This window comes from Stylophora pistillata, chromosome 12 (assembly GCF_964205215.1).
Source record: "Stylophora pistillata chromosome 12, jaStyPist1.2, whole genome shotgun sequence".
Taxonomy (NCBI): Eukaryota; Metazoa; Cnidaria; class Anthozoa; order Scleractinia; family Pocilloporidae; genus Stylophora; species Stylophora pistillata.
This window is the reverse complement of record NC_142530.1, coordinates 4,490,766-4,510,000: the sequence shown is the minus strand read 5'-3', so window position 1 is coordinate 4,510,000 and position 19,235 is coordinate 4,490,766. Positions and strand designations below refer to the sequence as shown.

The following is a 19,235-nucleotide window of genomic DNA, read 5'->3' as shown; positions in this document are numbered from 1 at the left end:
CACTTGGTAATTAACAACCTTCTCACAAGGAAACAGTTTGGATTCAGGAAGGGGCTCTCTACTGAATCTGCTTTGACATCATTTGCTGATGAAGTCTTATTGAACATGGAACAAGGTAAACTGTGTGGGGCCGTGTTTTTGGATTTAACCAAGGCTTTCGACACTGTGGACCATCGGATTTTGTTACGCAAGCTCTCCAAAATTGGTTTATGTGAGAACTCGCTTCAGTGGTTCCGCTCTTACATTACTGACAGGAAACAGCGTACATGTTGTGGGAATGAGTTGTCTGATGAATTGCCAGTTACCCATGGGGTCCCTCAGGGAAGTATTCTGGGTCCTCTGCTATTTGTCATCTACATTAACGATTTGCCAAGCGTTCTAGATGCCTGTCAAGCATCACTTTATGCAGATGACACGGTGATCTACTGCTATGGGTCTTCCTCTCAGGAGCTGACTGAAAAGCTCAACCAAGACCTCCTGGCTGTGGCGAAATGGCTGAATGAACATAAGTTAACACTGAATCTGGACAAAACCAAATGCATGCTCATAGGCAGTAACAAGAAGTTACAGAGGAAAATAGCTCTAACTGTTTCAATTTTTGATCATTGTATAAACAATGTTACTTGTTTTAAATATCTTGGAATCTTAATATCGTCTGATTTTTCGTGGACAAATCATGTCGAATACATGGCAGGGAAAGTTAATCAAAGGCTTGGCCTACTTAGACGCATTAAGCATTTGTTACCGTTTAAGGCGCGCATCCTTTTTTATAAAAGCCTTGTTATGCCCTTATTCGAGTATGCTGATTTAGTTTGGGGAGACAAACATAATGTAACTTTAATGTCTAGTTTGCAAGTGCTTCAAAATAAGGCGGCTAAAATAATATTAGATCGACCACTGTATTCCTCTGCGTCTGATGCGTTAACTACACTGAAGTGGTTAACACTAGAAAAAAGGCGCTTCCAGCGCCGATGCGTACATGTATATAAATGTCTTAATAGTCTCACGCATCACGAACTAACATTAGTCACTCAGCAAGAACAGCATAGTTACAACACAAGAAATAAAGCAAACCTCAAAATTCCATCCGTTAAAAGAAACTGGGGCAAACAAAGAACTGGCTATCATGCTGTAAGTGATTTTAACTCGCTGGACAAAACTATACGAGCCGCTGATAATGTAAATATTTTGAAGCGTAAGATTTTTAATTCATTGATTTAAGTTTTGTATTACACATAAGATACATTAGCTTTTAATAGCATCTTTTAGCATTTTTATTCATTGTAAATTTTTAATTTTTAATTTTCGAGGTCCTTTTTGTAAACCACTTTTTAGTGAAAAAGTTTCCTCATTAAAGATTGTCATCACCCTCCTGCTGGCATAGTAAATCACTCGCTCTTCACCATTCTGTTCTTGTACTAGGATAGCACCTAGGCCAACTGGGCTGGCATCAGTTATGACACGGGTTTTTGCAGCACTGTCAAAGTAACCCAGGGTTTCCGTTTTGGCCAACCTCTTCTTTAGCTCGTTGAACGCTACTTCTTGTTCTTTTCCCCAGGAGAAACGAACATCTTTTCTTGTGAGTCTCCTGAGAGGTTCTGATACTGTCGCGAGATCAGGGATGAACCTCGCACAGAAGTTCACTAGGCCTAAGAAGCTACGCACTTCTGCTGCTGACTCTGGTTGTCTGGCTTCTGTAACTGCTTCAACTTTCGCTTGGGAAGGTCCTATCCCTCGTGCAGAAAGTAAGTGACCCATGAACTCAAGCTCAGACATGTGAAATTTGCACTTCTCTTTGTTAAGCGTTAGGCCTCTGATCTGGATTCTCTCCATGGCCTCTTCAAGTCGCTTGTCGTGTTCTTCTGTTGTTTGACCATGCACAATAATGTCATCATGTATGTTTCTCACACCATCACAGCCTTCTAAGACTTGCTGGATTACTCTCTGATACATTTCAGGTGCACAACCAACTCCAAACATCAGTCTTTTGTACCTGAAAAGTCCCTTGTGAGTGGCAAACGTGGTAATTGATCTGGAAGCCTCACTCAATTCTACTTGATGAAATGCCCACTTGATGTCAAGTTTACTAAAAACAGTACTTCCATTAAGGTCATGAAGGATTTCGTCGACTGTCGGGATGGGGTGTCGTTCCCGTACTATAGCACTATTAGCCTGCCTCATGTCGACACAAAGGCGGATGTCGCCGTTCGGTTTAGGCACAGCAACTACAGGTGAAATCCAAGGTGTCGGGCCCTCTGCTCTCTCAATTACATCAAGACTTACAAGCTCATTAAGTTTCTGTTCTAACTTGTCCCTCATACTGAATGGCACACGACGCATAGGTTGGGCCACTGGCTTAACATTCTGATCGATAGGGATATCCAGCTGAAAATCCTTCAATTTTCCCAGCCCCTCTAAACATGATTTGTACTTGTCAAAGATATCTTCCTGTCTCAAAACATTAACTCTAACCTCCTCTCCAAGGTACAAGACATTCAGTTGTGTAGCTGTTTCTCTTCCTAGTAATGCTTGGCCTCTTCCTTCAATAACAGTGAACTCTGCCTCTACAGTGACATTTTGTACCGTTACGGTTGCAACAAAACAACCAGCTGTTTTCAACGGTTCGACACTTCCGTATGGGTACAGTTTCTTATTGGATTTCATAGATGCACACTTCACTTTATTCTGCTTTAACTCTTCCCACAAATTGCGATCAATCACATTACAGCTAGCTCCCGAGTCGACAATCATGGCAACATTGGGTACACCACCAACATTCACCTGGACCATAGGTTGTTTCCCATCAACAATGGTAGACGCGTACTCACTATCTGGACTATCCTCGGAGTTAATCTGATTTACTGATCGTTTGGTATCTCTTGGCCCTCTTGGCTTCTTTCGCCAAGGCTTCTTATCATTTGGATCTTTTGCCTTTTTAGTTTTACAGCACTTTGCAAAATGGCCTACCTTGTGGCATTTCCGGCACTCTTTGTTTCTTGCGGGACATCGCTTGTCATCCTGAGTGTGTCCTGACATGTCACATCTGTAGCATCTCTTCCCTTCAGTTTTCTCTTGGACGGAATTTAGTCCTTTTGTCAATCCTTCATTTGGGTTCTCAATAGCTTCTGCTTGTCTGTCGCTAGCTTCCATAGACCTTGCAGTATTTTGTAGTTGCTCTAAGGTCAGTCCTCTTCCTTTCTCCAGAAGTTTCCTTCGCAAACGACTAGACATACATTTTTCGATTATCTGATCACGAATATTTTCATCCTTGGCATCACCGAATTCACAGTATTCTGCCCTTTCACGAAGCCTTGTGATAAACTGATCGACGCTTTCAGTAGGGAACTGAGCCATAGTTCGAAACAGATGTCTCTCGTAGGGGACATTGACTTGGGGCGTGAAGTATTGATCGAGTTGTTCCATCGCTACTGTGTAAACAGTTTCACCTTCGCCAGGTTCTCGAGCTTCTGGAAACGTGTAGTAAACATCTTGCATTTGTGGACCTCCACAGTGAAGAAGAAGAGCTTTCTTTTGCGCTGCGTTTTTTACTCCTTTTCCAACGATGAATAATTCAAATGATCGCTTCCATTTCTTCCATCGTGCTCCAACAGTTGTAGGATTCCCGTGAAGATCGAAGCTAGATATTCCACCTAAATCAGTGATAATTGCGGCAGCCATTCTCAAACTACAATATAGATCCTTCAATCAGTGGTTTTCCTCGTCGCCAGTTGTAGTATCCCGCCCGGATGGTTCGGATCTAACCAATAACACTCGGATTAAGCCAACGCACATTAACTTAACAGTTTAATGGTGGACAACGTGTTCTAACAACAACTCTCGCACGCATGCGCCAATGGGTAATACACTACAAGCTGGGCTGATAATGTTCCTGTTTACCGTTGTTTTTGGTTGAAGAGCGAAAGATCTGTTTTCGTCGATGAGGTTAGTTTACGAAGAGTGCCGTGTACTCTGCCCATTTGCTAGAAATAGAACATAACTGTATTTTTCAACCGTTTATTTTATTTGCGCGTACCTTTGAACTGCTTTTTGTGTTTATCAGTGGTAGCCGAAGCTAGATAAGCTTACGTCAAGCACGGATGTAAACTGTTTTCACAAGACAAGTTATTCATGCGAAAAAATATTACGTTTGGAGACAATAAAATGTTTGGTATTTAACTAAAAAAAAACTAAGACAGACAAGGAATGGCTGAACTCGTTGCGGTCGTGTGTTTATGTGCATTCAATGTGGTTATTACGACGATTCGTGGCCCTGAGGGCTACTTACATAACTTACAATATAATTTATGAAGAAAAAGCAGAAGAACTACTGATGATAGTTATGGTTCCAATGAGCTGACTTGCAAATCACATTGGAGATCAAGAAATACTCGATTGAAGCAGGATTAGTCATTTGTTTTAAGTTAGATTGCGCACATTGTCCAAATGCAATAACAACACGAGACAGATGTGCTTGAATATTAACATAAAATGTCGGGCTTAATGGCTACAAGCACCTGTCAGTTTTTACGTCCTCTCTCTCATTCATGGCAGCTCGATTTCTTTCTGTTGATAATTTCGAAGAAGACAGCTGCCACAAATATCCTTAAAGTGGTGTTCCAAAATTTCAATTAGTTTTGTTTCATGATCCTTTTACAAACCTTAGGATTAACAAAACTGTGAAGAAAAGCGTGACATTAAGTGTTACAAAAGGCTTACTGTATTTTGCGAAACGAAACGAAACGAAACGAAACGAAACGAAACGAAACGAGTAAACCCGTACTGTATTTTGCGAAACCAGCTCTTCGAAGACTCTAGCGATATATAACTTATTTCTTCCGATTCGTAAACACAATTCGTAGATACAACTCGATGCAGTGATGATTTATAAATAAAGACTTTGAGCCAAAAGGTCAGAAGTGCGCCGTTTCGCAAATTACAGATATGTAAATCTGTAATTTGCGAAACGAGCTCTTTTCTGGGAATATATATAATGACATAATATGTTACTATCACGGTCTGTTTATTGTGAGATTTTAAGCCACTATCCCGGTCGGTATGATAATTTCGTAAATAAAAAAATAAATAATATTTTTTTTTTAATATATATAATAAAAAATATTAAATAACTATATTCTTATTGTACGATTTTAAGCCGTTAGTTAACGGCCTAAAATCGTACAATAAACATAACAGACTGAACGAAATTAAGCCGTTAGTTAACGGCCTAAAATCGTACAATAAAGATAACAGACTAAACGAAATTAAGCCGTTAGTTAACGGCCTAAAATCGTACAATAAAATAACAGACTGAACGAAATTAAGCCGTTAGTTAACGGCCTAAAATCGTACAATAAACATACAGACTGAACGAAATTAAGCCGTTAGTTAACGGCCTAAAATCGTACAATAAACATAACAGACTGAACGAAATTAAGCCGTTAGTTAACGGCCTAAAATCGTACAATAAACATTACAGACTGAACGAAATTAAGCCGTTAGTTAACGGCCTAAAATCGTACCATAAACATTATAGACTGAACGAAGTTAAGCCGTTAGTTAACGGCCTAAAATCGTACAATAAAGATAACAGACTAAACGAAATTAAGCCGTTAGTTAACGGCCTAAAATCGTACAATAAAGATAACAGACTAAACGAAATTAAGCCGTTAGTTAACGGCCTAAAATCGTACAATAAACATAACAGACTGAACGAAATTAAGCCGTTAGTTAACGGCCTAAAATCGTACAATAAACATAACAGACTGAACGAAATTAAGCCGTTAGTTAACGGCCTAAAATCGTACAATATACATAACAGACTGAACGAAATTAAGCCGTTAGTTAACGGCCTAAAATCGTACAATAAAGATAACAGACTGAACGAAATTAAGCCGTTAGTTAACGGCCTAAAATCGTACAATAAACATAACAGACTGAACGAAATTAAGCCGTTAGTTAACGGCCTAAAATCGTACAATAAACATTACAGACTGAACGAAGTTAAGCCGTTAGTTATCGGCCTAAAATCGTACAATAAACATTACAGACTGAACGAAATTAAGCCGTTAGTTAACGGCCTAAAATCGTACAATAAACATAACAGACTGAACGAAGTTAAGCCGTTAGTTAACGGCCTAAAATCGTACAATAAACATAACAGACTGAACGAAATTAAGCCTTTAGTTAACGGCCTAAAATCGTACAATAAACATAACAGACTGAACGAAATTAAGCCGTTAGTTAACGGCCTAAAATCGTACAATAAACATAACAGACTGAACGAAATTAAGCCGTTAGTTAACGGCCTAAAATCGTACAATAAACATAACAGACTGAACGAAATTAAGCCGTTAGTTAACGGCCTAAAATCGTACAATAAACATAACAGACGGAACGAAATTAATTAAGCAGCGCAATTTGAAGCAGTCATGATGTAAAATGGTGGCTCTGCATGATTTCGATTTGTTAGCAAAGGGTAAGATATTAGCTTAAGGAGGGGGGCTTTGGGATTTCCGGTTTTGCGGTTTTCACTGTTTGTTGGATCGTTTTTTAGGCTTTTGGGCCAAAAAGGTTCGGTTGTTCGGTTTTGATGTTCAGAGCGGTTAACGGATTTTACGTGTTTTTGCATTCGGTTTTCACGAAAACTCTGAGGCGGTTGTCGGTTTTTCCTTTTTGACCCCTCTTAACGGTGAAAATGTAGCGCTTTTGTCAGGTTTGCATGGGTTTTCGGTTTTGCTGCTTTTTCCGTCGGTTTTCCGGTTTTGGAGGTTTTTTCCTCCGGTTTTGAGGTTTCCCAGAGGCCCCAGTGCCCCCCTCCTTACCCAACCTCATCAAATTTTCAACTAATGAGGGTCTTCCTTGGTGTCTTTTTGACCTGAGAGCCAAAAAAACGCAGACACTGACGAATATTAACTTAAGTTTATGAGATTAATGGAATGAAAAAAAGCCGTTAGACGACTATGAAATGTCATCACTCAATTAAAGAAAATAGCGAAGGGACAACGCGCCAATTCCGCTCCGCTTTGCATGTAATATTGCAAAAACGATTGCGTGTGTTTCATCGGGGTTTCCAAACACGGGAAAACCCCGATGAAACATGAAGCACACTACGATTTTTTGAAATTGCTTTTCAATCGTGCATCATTAGCCAAGATTTTGGCAGCGTAAGCGGAATTGTTGTTTTTCAGTAATTATTGGCCTTTGTTGTCAAATATTTTAGCAGTGTCACAAGTCCCTGGGGAACGTCACAGGGTATGACATTTTAGCACGCCCTAGGGTTTGATATTTCATCAACGTACAGTGGAAAACCTTCTGTCCATTGTTTCATCGGGGATTCTAAACGCACAGATGTGGCCAAATTGGCGTATCGTGATTGGTTTGTAACTTGATGATATATTAATGATTTAAGAAACTGCTGTCACGCATTTCCGTAAATAAATATCTACGAAAATCGCTCTAATAAAGCTTCAGCGTGCGCTATTTTACGCTTGAAATTGATTTCTGAAGTGGGTTTTCGGTGGTCCTAGATGGGTGTTGTCGATGGTTTTAGGTCATTTCTTCTTTTATTACTTACGTAACGTCGTTCAGTCTGTTATGTTTATTGTACGATTTTAGGCCGTTAACTAACGGCTTAATTTCGTTCAGTCTGTAATGTTTATTGTACGATTTTAGGCCGTTAACTAACGGCTTAATTTCGTTCAGTCTGTTATGTTTATTGTACGATTTTAGGCCGTTAACAAACGGCTTAATTTCGTTCAGTCTGTTATGTTTATTGTACGATTTTAGGCCGTTAACTAACGGCTTAATTTCGTTCAGTCTGTTATTTTTATTGTACGATTTTAGGCCGTTAACTAACGGCTTAATTTCCTTCAGTCTTTATGTTTATTGTACGATTTTAGGCCGTTAACTAACGGCTTAATTTCATTCAGTCTGTTATCTTTATTGTACGATTTTAGGCCGTTAACTAACGGCTTAATTTCGTTCAGTCTGTAATGTTTATTGTACGATTTTAGGCCGTTAACTAACGGCTTAATTTCGTTCAGTCTGTTATGTTTATTGTACGATTTTAGGCCGTTAACTAACGGCTTAATTTCCTTCAGTCTGTATGTTTATTGTACGATTTTAGGTCGTTAACTAACGGCTTAATTGCGTTCAGTCTGTATGTTTATTGTACGATTTTAGGCCGGTAACTAACGGCTTAATTTCCTACAGTCTGTTATCTTTATTGTACGATTTTAGGCCGTTAACTAACGGCTTAATTTCGTTCAGTCTGTTATGTTTATTGTACGATTTTAGGCCGTTGACTAACGGCTTAATTTCGTTCAGTCTGTTATGTTTATTGTACGATTTTAGGCCGTTAACTAACGGCTTAATTTCGTTCAGTCTGTATGTTTATTGTACGATTTTAGGCCGTTAACTAACGGCTTAATTTCCTTCAGTCTGTATGTTTATTGTACGATTTTAGGCCGTTAACTAACGGCTTAATTTCGTTCAGTCTGTTATATTTATTGTACGATTTTAGGCCGTTAACTAACGGCTTAATTTCGTTCAGTCTGTTATGTTTATTGTACGATTTTAGGCCGTTAACTAACGGCTTAATTTCCTTCAGTCTGTATGTTTATTGTACGATTTTAGGCCGTTAACTAACGGCTTAATTTCCTTCAGTCTGTTTATTGGGAGATTTTATTATTGGCCGTTAGTTAACGGCTTAAAATCGTACAATATACAGACTGAGTTAGTGGCCTAAAATCTCTCAATAAACAGACCGAGATAGTCGCTTAATAAGCCGTTATCTGATCGCCCAGCTCTTTGAAGACTCTAATGATATGTAACTTATTTCTTCCGATTCTACAACACTTTTCGTAGATACAACTCGATGCAGTGATGATTTTTTAATAAAGAGCTCGAGCCAAAAGGTCAGAAGTGCGCCGTTTCGCAAATTACAGATATGTAAATCTGTAATTTGCGAAACGAGCTCTTTGAAGACTCTAATGATATGTAACTTATTTCTTCCGATTCTATAACACTTTTCGTAGATACAACTCGATGCAGTGATGATTTTTTAATAAAGAGTTTGAGCAAAAAGGCCAGAAGTGCGCCGTTTCGCAAATTACAGATATGTAAATCTGTAATTTGCGAAACGAGCTCTTTGAAGACTCTAATGATATGTAACTTATTTCTTCCGATTCTACAACACTTTTCGTAGATACAACTCGATGCAGTGATGATTTTTTAATAAAGAGCTCGAGCCAAAAGATCAGAAGTGCGCCGTTTCGCAAATTACAGATATGTAAATCTGTAATTTGCGAAACGAGTTTCCCACCAAATCTCACACGTGTCACGCATTCTATTGCGTAAGAATGAGAAATAACTAGTAACCTGATATGGAAATGTTTCGGAAAGACTAATATGGTAATTAAAAAAAGGTAGCGGACAGGAAAGAAGTCCCTAAAGATAAATTGCTTTCTGTTCATAAACTATCAACTGGACTAGGCGGCCGGTAAAAAATAACAAAATTGTTGTAGATTTTAATAAATGTACAAACATACATTGCGGTACGCGCAAGGTTTCTAACACATGCTACAGCAAGGTCAAAGGGCAGAATTCCAATTTTGACCTGGTTTTTATCTGGTACTAACCAAATGCTATTAGAGCCTTCAAAGAGCTCGTTTCGCAAATTACGGATTTACATATATGTTATTTGCGAAACGGCGCACTTCTGACCTTTTGGCTCAAACTCTTCATTAAAAAGTCATCACTGCATCGAGTTGTATCTACGAAAAGTGTTATAGAATCTAGTTATTTCTCATTCTTACGCAATAGAATGCGTGACACGTGTGAGATTTGGTGGGAAACTCGTTTCGCAAATTACAGATTTACATATCTGTAATTTGCGAAACGGCGCACTTCTGACCTTTTGGCTCGAGCTCTTTATTAAAAAATCATCACTGCATCGAGTTGTATCTACGAAAAGTGTTGTAGAATCGGAAGAAATAAGTTACATATCATTAGAGTCTTCAAAGAGCTCGTTTCGCAAATTACAGATTTACATATCTGTAATTTGCGAAACAGCGCACTTCTGGCCTTTTTGCTCAAACTCTTTATTAAAAAATCATCACTGCATCGAGTTGTATCTACGAAAAGCGTTATAGAATCGGAAGAAATAAGTTACATATCATTAGAGTCTTCAAAGAGCTCGTTTCGCAAATTACAGATTTACATATCTGTAATTTGCGAAACGGCGCACTTCTGGCCTTTTTGCTCAAACTCTTTATTAAAAAATCATCACTGCATCGAGTTGTATCTACGAAAAGTGTTATAGAATCGGAAGAAATAAGTTACATATCATTAGAGTCTTCAAAGAGCTCGTTTCGCAAATTACAGATTTACATATCTGTAATTTGCGAAACGGCGCACTTCTGACCTTTTGGCTCAAAGTCTTTATTTATAAATCTTCACTGCATCGAGTTGTATCTACGAATTGTGTTTACGAATCGGAAGAAATAAGTTATATATCGCTAGAGTCTTCGAAGAGCTGGTTTCGCAAAATACAGTACGGGTTTACTCGTTTCGTTTCGTTTCGTTTCGTTTCGTTTCGCAAAATACAGTAAGCCTTACAAAACAAAATCCGAAACATGACCGCTACATAATCCCTTTGTTGCTAATTGTTGCATTAAGAATATTCTTAGTAAGTGTCACGCGTACGTGGGATGTAAATCTAGTCTGTGCTTTCCTGCTCCAGATTACGTAAGAAGACTAGTTCCTTCTTAAAACATTTTAGGGTAGGATTACGCCTACTTCTGCGGTATTTCATAGGTTCCCTACTTGTCGTGTTTGTGTTGTGATTTTCATCACATTTAAAAATGTCATCGGAAATTCATGCTGTAATATCTGTAATATTTTGTAATATCTGTAATAGTTTGGGCACAATGCTATTAAATCAGGGCATCAAGCATGATGCTGCTATGACTAAAATTCTTAGGCATAAATGTGTTACACTGCTTTCCTAGTACGTTTAAAATGAAGTTTTAAGGTGGTTTTCAGTGAGCATATCATGTCTCAAATGCAATTTCTAGTAGTACTCTGCAACTCTTTGGGCTAGGTAACTTTATTGAAGGCCTGGTTACTACCCACATAATCAATAAGGGCTAAATATGTCAGTGAAGCCTGGGAGAAAAAGTTCCAATTAAATGTTATGTTTTGAAGTGTGGTAAGCTTGTGACTCCTTGTAGCTCTTACTTGTTAGTGGCATAAAAGGAGGGCGGTTAAGGCTTTGAAGGGCTCTTAGACGCTCTTAAATTAATTTATTAAGTGGAATATAATGCAAAATTATGAGCACAATTTTCAACACTGTGCTATGTAACTCCAGGGGTAATATTCAAAGCAAAATTCTCCAAGTTTAGAGCATATTTTTTATGACCTTTTAAAAAATACATCGAGTATGAGCAAACTGTGCCTAGAAAGTATTGCAATAAGCTGCCTTGTGATTTAATTTACTTTAGTTTCTGTGAATTAGTAGCAGCACTAGAACAGAAGCATGTAATGAAGAACCAATCTCAGTACTGTGATGTTTACATGTGTAAAATTATATAGATATTTCCAAACTTTGAACCAATCATAGGTGGCAAAGGTGAGACAACAATACTGTGAAGTATTGTTTTTGTTCTCTGAAGCAAAAGCATAAGAGTATCATGATAATATGAATAAAGGCTGATAGTTTCTAATTAAAGAAACTGTTTGGGGCTGCGTCGGTGGGGGTAACAAAATAATTTGGATATATCAACAAAGTTGAAATGGTAAATTGGCCACCATAACAATTACAAAAGCTGACGTTTCGACTGTTAGCCCTTCATCGGAGCGAAGGGCTCCGACGAAGGGCTCCGACGAAGGGCTAACACTCGAAACGTCAGCTTTTGTAATCGTTATGGTGGCCAATTTACCATTTCAACTTTGTTGATATATCCAAATTTTATCCTGATCATTAATAGATCGTAAACTGTAGATTATTTCCATAAGAATGTGAGATAGTGTGAGTCCTGCTACAAAACTACAGAACTGTGGACTGCAGATACTGAGCATGCTTAGCAAGACATAGCTGTTTCACTTCCTAAATTGTGTTCAAACATCACTGATATAACAAATCTCTGGGGGAAAAAGCTTTGTGCATGTTTTCACAGCAGGATTCATGAGAAAACTTTCATCACTGACAATTTTTTTCAGTTTCTTCAGTCACTTTTCCATGTTAAAGAAAAAGTCTTGTCAGTGATAGTTTCATGTAAGGGTTACTGGAACACAGAAATAAGCAAGCAGTACAATATTCTTGGGCTTGTGTTTGGATGAAGTTTTAAAAATAATATGAATAATAATTTTAGGTGCTGACTGAAAATTACCCATGTGTAAAGCCTTGAACTTGTTTGAGCCATAATACACTGTGGTATAATATTGCACATAATATACCCTTATTTTCATGCTTTCTACAATGCTATTTGATCTCTTGGGTAACCTTCTGTCATGTTTTCTGTTCCTTTAGTGTTCTTACCTGGCCCAACTGGCTGTAACTGTGCAGCCATATGCATGGTCCATGGCCATCACCAGGATGTGACTGACTAAAGGCCACAGATGTTTCAAATTTTAGCCTTGGTTTTACTCAGCTAATTTCAAGAAAATAATAACAAATATTTGACACAAGGTATTGGACCTTGAACCTTGAGAAATCTTGATGAGGTTTGTGGAGCTTGAATGTTTCTTAGGCTATGTTTTCTACAAGTACTCTTTTTCATGAGGTAGGCTTTTTTACTCAGAATCTGAATTTAATTTTTTTCTTTTCATGTTTGGTTATGCGTAGGTCGTTTCTTTACAGCTGATTCGGTAACTCGTTCATGGTATGATCTTAAATGCAAGATCTATGCTTGTGTTGGCCCACAACCTATTAATTTAATGTTGGTGCAAAAGGACAACAGCATGATCGGTCAGTACTGTAGAGTCATACGTTATCTCGACCTTGGTGAGGGCCTTGTTTTTATTTTCCAAGCTACACGTAAAAAGGAGGCCAAGTGTGAACCTTCGATCTGAAAGTGAATTTTTGATATCATGCAAACAAAACTCTTTTCACAATAGACGTTTGCAATTGGTCTCGTTTCGAAAGTGAGGCGGTGTGTAAGTCTATGTCATGTGACCATGCTGTGTATTTTTGTGATCATGGAGATCACGAGGGCAATGAACTCTTTTCACAATTCTTTGTTAGCAAGTTTAATAAGTCTGAGTGTGGAAAAGAAATCTGGCACTCGTCTTGAAAAACTAAGTACAAGGTTGTGAAAATGACATTAAGTTGTTTAGATGAATTCAGGATAAGTTGTTGTAACTGAAACTTGGTGAACATCTGATGACTCGAGTCTTTGTATCTTGCACTAGATGGCATCAGCTACTCCCTCAGCTCTTGTCAGCTCTGTAGAGAAGACAAATGGAGCCAAGCTCAGCAGACTTCTCATCGATGGTGGAACTACAGTCCTGAGGTGTATTTTCGATAGCTGTCATCCTCCAGCAAGTCTCTCAGCTTCCTTTACTGCAAACTATTCAACTCTGAATATTCTTTTACGGAAACGAATTTTACATAGATCACAATGGGATCTATTGTTTCCTCCAAGCGGTGCTCCTCCAGACTCCCAAACATTTGATATCACTCTTTTATTCCTTCTGTTAACCAAAATCTGTGGTCTCTCCCCACCCCACTCTGGTTGGCATTGTAAGCCACCGCCCAGTGACTCCTCTCTTGAGGCAAACTTAGCTCGTATTAAGTTTTACCGCAATGAGTTGTATGGCCATGTTACCACAACTGGTATTGCTGATCCAACTTTCTCAACTCTGTGGCAGGAGATCAGTGCTGTTCTTGTTGCTCTTGGCTTGCAGCAGGCAGAAATTGATAGATTGAGAGCTGAGTATTGTGGAGAGCAAGAGTTCATTGTTGCTTTGCTTGAGTGGGCTGATACTGAGGAAGATATAAAATCACAGCTGAAGGAAATCCGTCTTGCCCAGACCAAGGTTCACCAAATAACCAGTGACGTACATAAAACCCAGCTACAAGATCATAGAGCTATACGGGAAAGTAATTCCAGGTTAGAATACATACGTCAGACCCAACTAGAAGATCACCGAACCCTTCAAGATAGCAAAGCAAAACTCGACGAGGCTCGTCGAACTCAACTTGAAGACAGCAATGCAATTCAAGATACACGATCAAAAGTGGACGAGGTATGCGAAAGGTTGAAGACTTTAAAAGAAGAATTCCAGCAGAATATTGATGACTTGAAAGGTGAAAGCAAGAAGCAAGGTGATGATGAAATCCTAAGGAGGCTCGCAAAGGTTGACACTTTGCATGATGTAAGGCACCATGCAAATAGATATTTAAACGGGACTCGTTTATCGATCTTTGCAGAAGTTGAGAGATGGTTAGGTGATGAAGGATGTTCGAATCGTGTGATGGTAATCAGTGGGAATGCTGGAATGGGAAAGTCCGTAATATCAGCTGTTTTGTGCGAAAAGATGTTAAAAGCTGGAAGATTGTTAGGAAGCCACTTCTGTAAGCATAACGTGGCGCGTCGAAGAAATCCCAAAGTGATGTTACAGTCCTTAGCCTGTCAGCTCTCAGATTCTCTGCCAGAATACAAGGCTGCTCTTGTCGACAAGTTGTCAAGAAATCTGGGTGATGACATCAACAGTATGGAGGTGAGAGATTTGTTCGAATTGCTGTTTGAGGAACCTCTTTGCGGCATAAATGACCCTGGTATAACCTATCTCGTTGTAATGGATGGTTTGGATGAAAGTGAATACCAAGGACGAAATGACCTTTTAGACGTGATTTCTAGTTACTTCAAGAAGCTCCCACTTTGGATTAGATTTCTGATAACAACGCGACCTGAATTAAACATCGCCGACAGGCTGAAAGGTTTGCTTCCATTACGCTTGGAGCCAAGTCAAGAAGAAAACATGAGTGATATCCACCTTTGCTTCGAAGAAAAGCTAACCCATTTGTCACAATATGGAAATCGAGAAATCCTGCTGAAAGAACTTGTCGCAAAATCGGAAGGAATCATGCTCTATGCTCATTACCTGGTTGATTTTCTAAATAAAGATGTCCCAACGACACATGAACTGATGCAAAGCACCTTGCCAGCCGGTATTTCGTCTGTTTACCAATGCTATTTTGAGCGTTTAGAGAAAGATTTACGTGAACAGTTGAAGATTAAAGAAGACCAGTTCCTAAATTTCTTGGGCGCTGTCGCAGTTACGTACGAACCTTTGCCTCTAGGCTTTGTCTCAAAATTATTGCTGTCAGCGGGGAATTCATCGTCAGCTGATCAACGAAAATTAAGAAAAGCTATCACATGCATCTCGAATCTTCTTCCCATTGAAAATGAGTGCATCCACTTTTTTCACAAGTCCATCAAAGATTGGTTGATTGACAATTCAAGTTATGGCCATCACAGCTTTAGTCTGGTCCAAACAGAATGTCATAACATCCTTGCCCAACTTTGTATTGATGAACTTGATGAGATGAAGCGAAAAGGTGTCCGCAGTGCACTTTTCAGTGACACCGCAAAATATGCGTTACAACATGGCGTCACACATATGCTTGAGTCGAATGAAGATAGGTGGGAATTGAACCTCGAAGAAGTTATAACAAAGTATGTTTTGGACTTGGAACTAGTGTACGCAAAGCTCTGTGTTAACTCCTCTGTGGCTTCGGAAGATATTCTTCGCGTTCAGAGGCAACAGCATTTGATGAATAGTGATTCGTTTGACAAGTGCGATAGAATGATAGAACTAAAAACTTTGTTATTACAATTACGGAAATATAACAATGTGTTAACTGAATTCCCTCAAGCTCTCTTTCAAACCCTGCTAAATGACGGAGGATCCACATTATCTTATGAAGCAATGAACCTGTTGGAGACTAAATTTCCGGAATTCTCATACATGGAATATTTGCATAAGAACGATAAAGAAGAGCTTGTTCAAGCAAGGTTTCAATGTTCAGCGGAAGTAGCTTGTATAGAGGTTTCCCCTCAGCTAGATTTAATGGTTTGTCAGTGTAACGATAACACGATTCACCTTTGGTCACTAGAAACTGGCAAGCTCTTATGGACTCGTTCTCAGACTGTTCAAGAACCTCTAGACTATGTGTATCTTTCAAACGCCTTTAGATCGATTTCACCGGAAGTATCTGGTTGCTTATCATTTTACCGTTCCGTGCTATTTCATCCTACTGAGAAATTTGTGTTAGCAGGAGTTCTTAGTTATGCCTATTCTTTCGACGGAGTCCTCAAACCGCTCTTTCCTTCAAGTGAGTGTTCATTCTCAGTTTGTTCTGTTTCTACAGAGAGAACGGCAATATTAACAGATTGTCCTCGCAACCCTAAATGTATAATAATGTGGAGTCTCGCTGATGGATCGGAAACTAGTCGTTTCACCAGCACTGATGATATCTTATCTTTTGCTTGGTCTCAAGATGGGAGTCTTTTGGCAATTTCTGATTCCATAGGATATATAAGTTTGGTTGATACTCTGAATGGGTTTACCTTTCTGGCAAAGGCACATACCTCGCACAAGAGGGGAATGATAAAGTTCTCCCATGACTATCGTTATCTTTTCGGAGCATACTTTGCCGTTGAACCGTATTTGAAGCACCATCTTTTGTGTTTAGAGGTGAAAGTAAACGACATTGGTAGTATGTCGTTAGATATTGTACCCAGCAAAGTCTCTTATAATCCCTGGGAATACGAATCGTGCGCCGAGTCTGGTTTCGTGCTTGGGGATCCGATGTGGTATCCGTTTGAGGAACGCCCAGCCGATTGGTATACGGAGTTTGCGTTGGTGCTTAGTGAGGATTGTCTGTTAAGGGGTTCTCCTGTAAGTGATGTCATTGAAATGGTGAGCATCGATGAACGGACGAAATGCAGATATGCAGTTTCTCAGACTGCTATCGAGAAAGTGGCATTTTCAGTCGATGGAAACACTCTCTATACAGTCACCCATCCTACCGGAAAAACACGGACTCTTAAGGCGTGGGATGTTTTAAATTCGACGTTAAAAGCCGAAAAAAGCGTTCATGCTGGATTTGGGGACAACTGTATTCTAGCTGTTGTAAGAAAAGGTGTTTTAATCACAGCTTTGGGCGGCGTTCTTGAGCTATGGAATGCCGAGTTGTCTGAGTGTGTCCAAAGGTGGACTAACATAGGGTTTATCAGGCGAGTTTCTCATGTGACTAAAGATCGAGTTGCCTTGGAAAAACTTAGCGGAAAAAGGGAGTGCATTTTGGATACAAAAGAGATGGACATTGCGCCAATGATCTGTGGTGGGAACGGAAAATTTGTTGCTTGTAACAGCAAATGTCAGGTCTTAAGACTCGCCGATAAAAACTCACTGCAGCTGTGTTGTGGCGAATGTTTACTCTGGGAAACGTCTTCCCCTATTGCCTTGTTTTTTTTCCGTCAACACGGTACTTTTTCACCATCCGAACGGATCTTTGTAATTTTGGGCAGAGCCATACGTGGTTATAAATTTGATGGAGCCATTTTTGTCTTTGATGCAGTTTCTGGAAAAGCAATCCGCATGTTGCCTGTTTATGACTACAGAAGTTATCCTCGAATGGAATGCGCTTTTCTAAGCGACGAGGAGTTTCTTATGTCAACCAATTTTACTCTTCGTATGTTTAATCTCAAGTCCGGTCAGCTGCTGAGTGTGATTGCAATGAAAAGTATAGTATGGAGTCTAACAGCTTCTCCACTTGGACGTCTCGTCGCTGTTGGTCTTGAAGATTCCAACCGAGGATTCAAAATTATGCGGGTGAAACCAGGAGAGAGACTGAGAAAGCAAGTCAAATGAAAGGTGAGTTTCAATCAAGATGCAATATTGAATTTTCAGAGTGGATTACGATTGTCACTCCTCACGGTTCCCACTGGAAAAGCACGCATGAATACTTTCATCCGAATTTAACGAGAAGAGCTGCAAATCCCGAAAGTGAAGACTCTTTTTTAGTGAACCCTTTAGTTCAGCTGTATTTCTGTATACAATTTTATTTGTGGGTCACTTCTTATATTTTTTGAATGGCTATTATCTTGACAATTAACCGGCAGCAGGGCAGAGAGGACATAACCTAACCCTCACCTCCTCCTCCTCCTCCCCCCCCCCCCCCACGTTCTTGTAGGAAAATTTTGTTGCAAGCGTATCCTAAACTGGCCGAGCAATATGTTCAATGCTGCAATTTTTTCAATACCCGTTTCATCAGGATTGTGCTTGGTAAAAGAATGTGTTGTTTGTAAGACTTTATTTTGAAAAGCTGCCAACTTATGCATTATCTCAAATGCACGACAGACACCTTGGACACAGTTGAAACTGCAAAGAAGTTTCGGGCTCGTCCTCAGCATTTTGGGAAAGTTAAGGAGGGGTACGCTTTGTGTGCGATGAGCCTTCCTTTCCTTTCCCCTCCTGGCCTACATGTAGCCGTACCCTCCCCCCCTTCCGTTTCACCTTGGAGAGAGGGTACGGCTACACGTAGGCTATTCCCCTCCCAACATTCCAAACATTCCACCTCTTCTGTATATTGTTTAAAAGTAGCTCAAACCGATTTGCAAAGAAGTCTTCATCCAAACTACTTCACTCTTCTAACACTCCACAACAGAAAGAGGCCTGTGTACTATTCACAATATTTTTGCCTTTTTTTTTCTATCGTTTTTCTTCCGTCTCACTGACATTTGACGCTATTTGCTTTCTCGGTAGTCAAATCACCTCCAGGAATGAACCATGTGAAACCAGAATGCTGTCTTGAAATTTTCCGAAGGATTTAATTACGACTGAAACAACCCAGAATTGTCGCATTCCTTTCAGATACTCCAATGCCTTCTGTTAGCCACCAACTTTGCCTCGCCCCGGGGATTGACAACCTCGTTCCCCGGGCTTTTCCCTTTTTGAATATTTTGGCGGGCGGGAAAAAATATTTAAAAAGGGAAAAGCCCTGGGAACGAGGTTGGGGGATTGACTTAAAGGCCAAACACCGACATCGAATGAGTTGATTTTTCACATGAAGTACACTAGAATAGCTTGGCAGAGAAATGGTATTAAAATGACTTCAACTGTTGCCGCCAGGTCTGTTTATATTCCAAAATAATAGAATACAACCGACGAAATTCACGCCTGCATTTACGGGGCGAACGTCACTCAATAAGAGGTAGAATGAACAC

The 19,235-nt window shown here is 39.5% G+C and overlaps 2 protein-coding genes across 4 annotated transcripts in view; both read left to right on the top strand.

The window, feature by feature from the left end:
- The window catches only part of LOC148718477 (uncharacterized), a 3,333-nt gene extending 1,973 nt beyond the window's left edge, over positions 1–1,360 (top strand). Inside the window, exon 1 of the mRNA XM_088741499.1 lies at positions 1–1,360. This exon is cut by the window's left edge and continues 1,973 nt beyond it. Coding sequence (XP_088597625.1) covers positions 1–1,221 — 1,221 coding nt within the window. The 3' untranslated portion in view covers positions 1,222–1,360.
- Positions 1,361–3,858: 2,498 nt separating this feature from the next.
- On the top strand, positions 3,859–19,132 carry LOC111325935 (uncharacterized). Of its 3 annotated transcripts, XM_088741498.1 has the most exons (5): positions 3,859–3,942; positions 12,530–12,723; positions 12,845–12,967; positions 13,411–17,883; positions 18,775–19,132. In XM_088741498.1, exon 4 carries the CDS (start codon positions 13,411–13,413, stop codon positions 17,878–17,880), a length of 4,470 nt encoding a protein of 1,489 aa, XP_088597624.1. In that variant the 5' UTR covers positions 3,859–3,942; positions 12,530–12,723; positions 12,845–12,967; the 3' UTR covers positions 17,881–17,883; positions 18,775–19,132. The 3 variants fall into 3 exon arrangements, with proteins under 3 accessions (XP_088597624.1, XP_088597622.1, XP_088597623.1); XM_088741496.1 differs by lacking the exon at positions 12,845–12,967; XM_088741497.1 differs by having other exon boundaries at positions 12,845–17,883.
- The last annotated feature ends 103 nt before the right edge of the window (positions 19,133–19,235 follow it).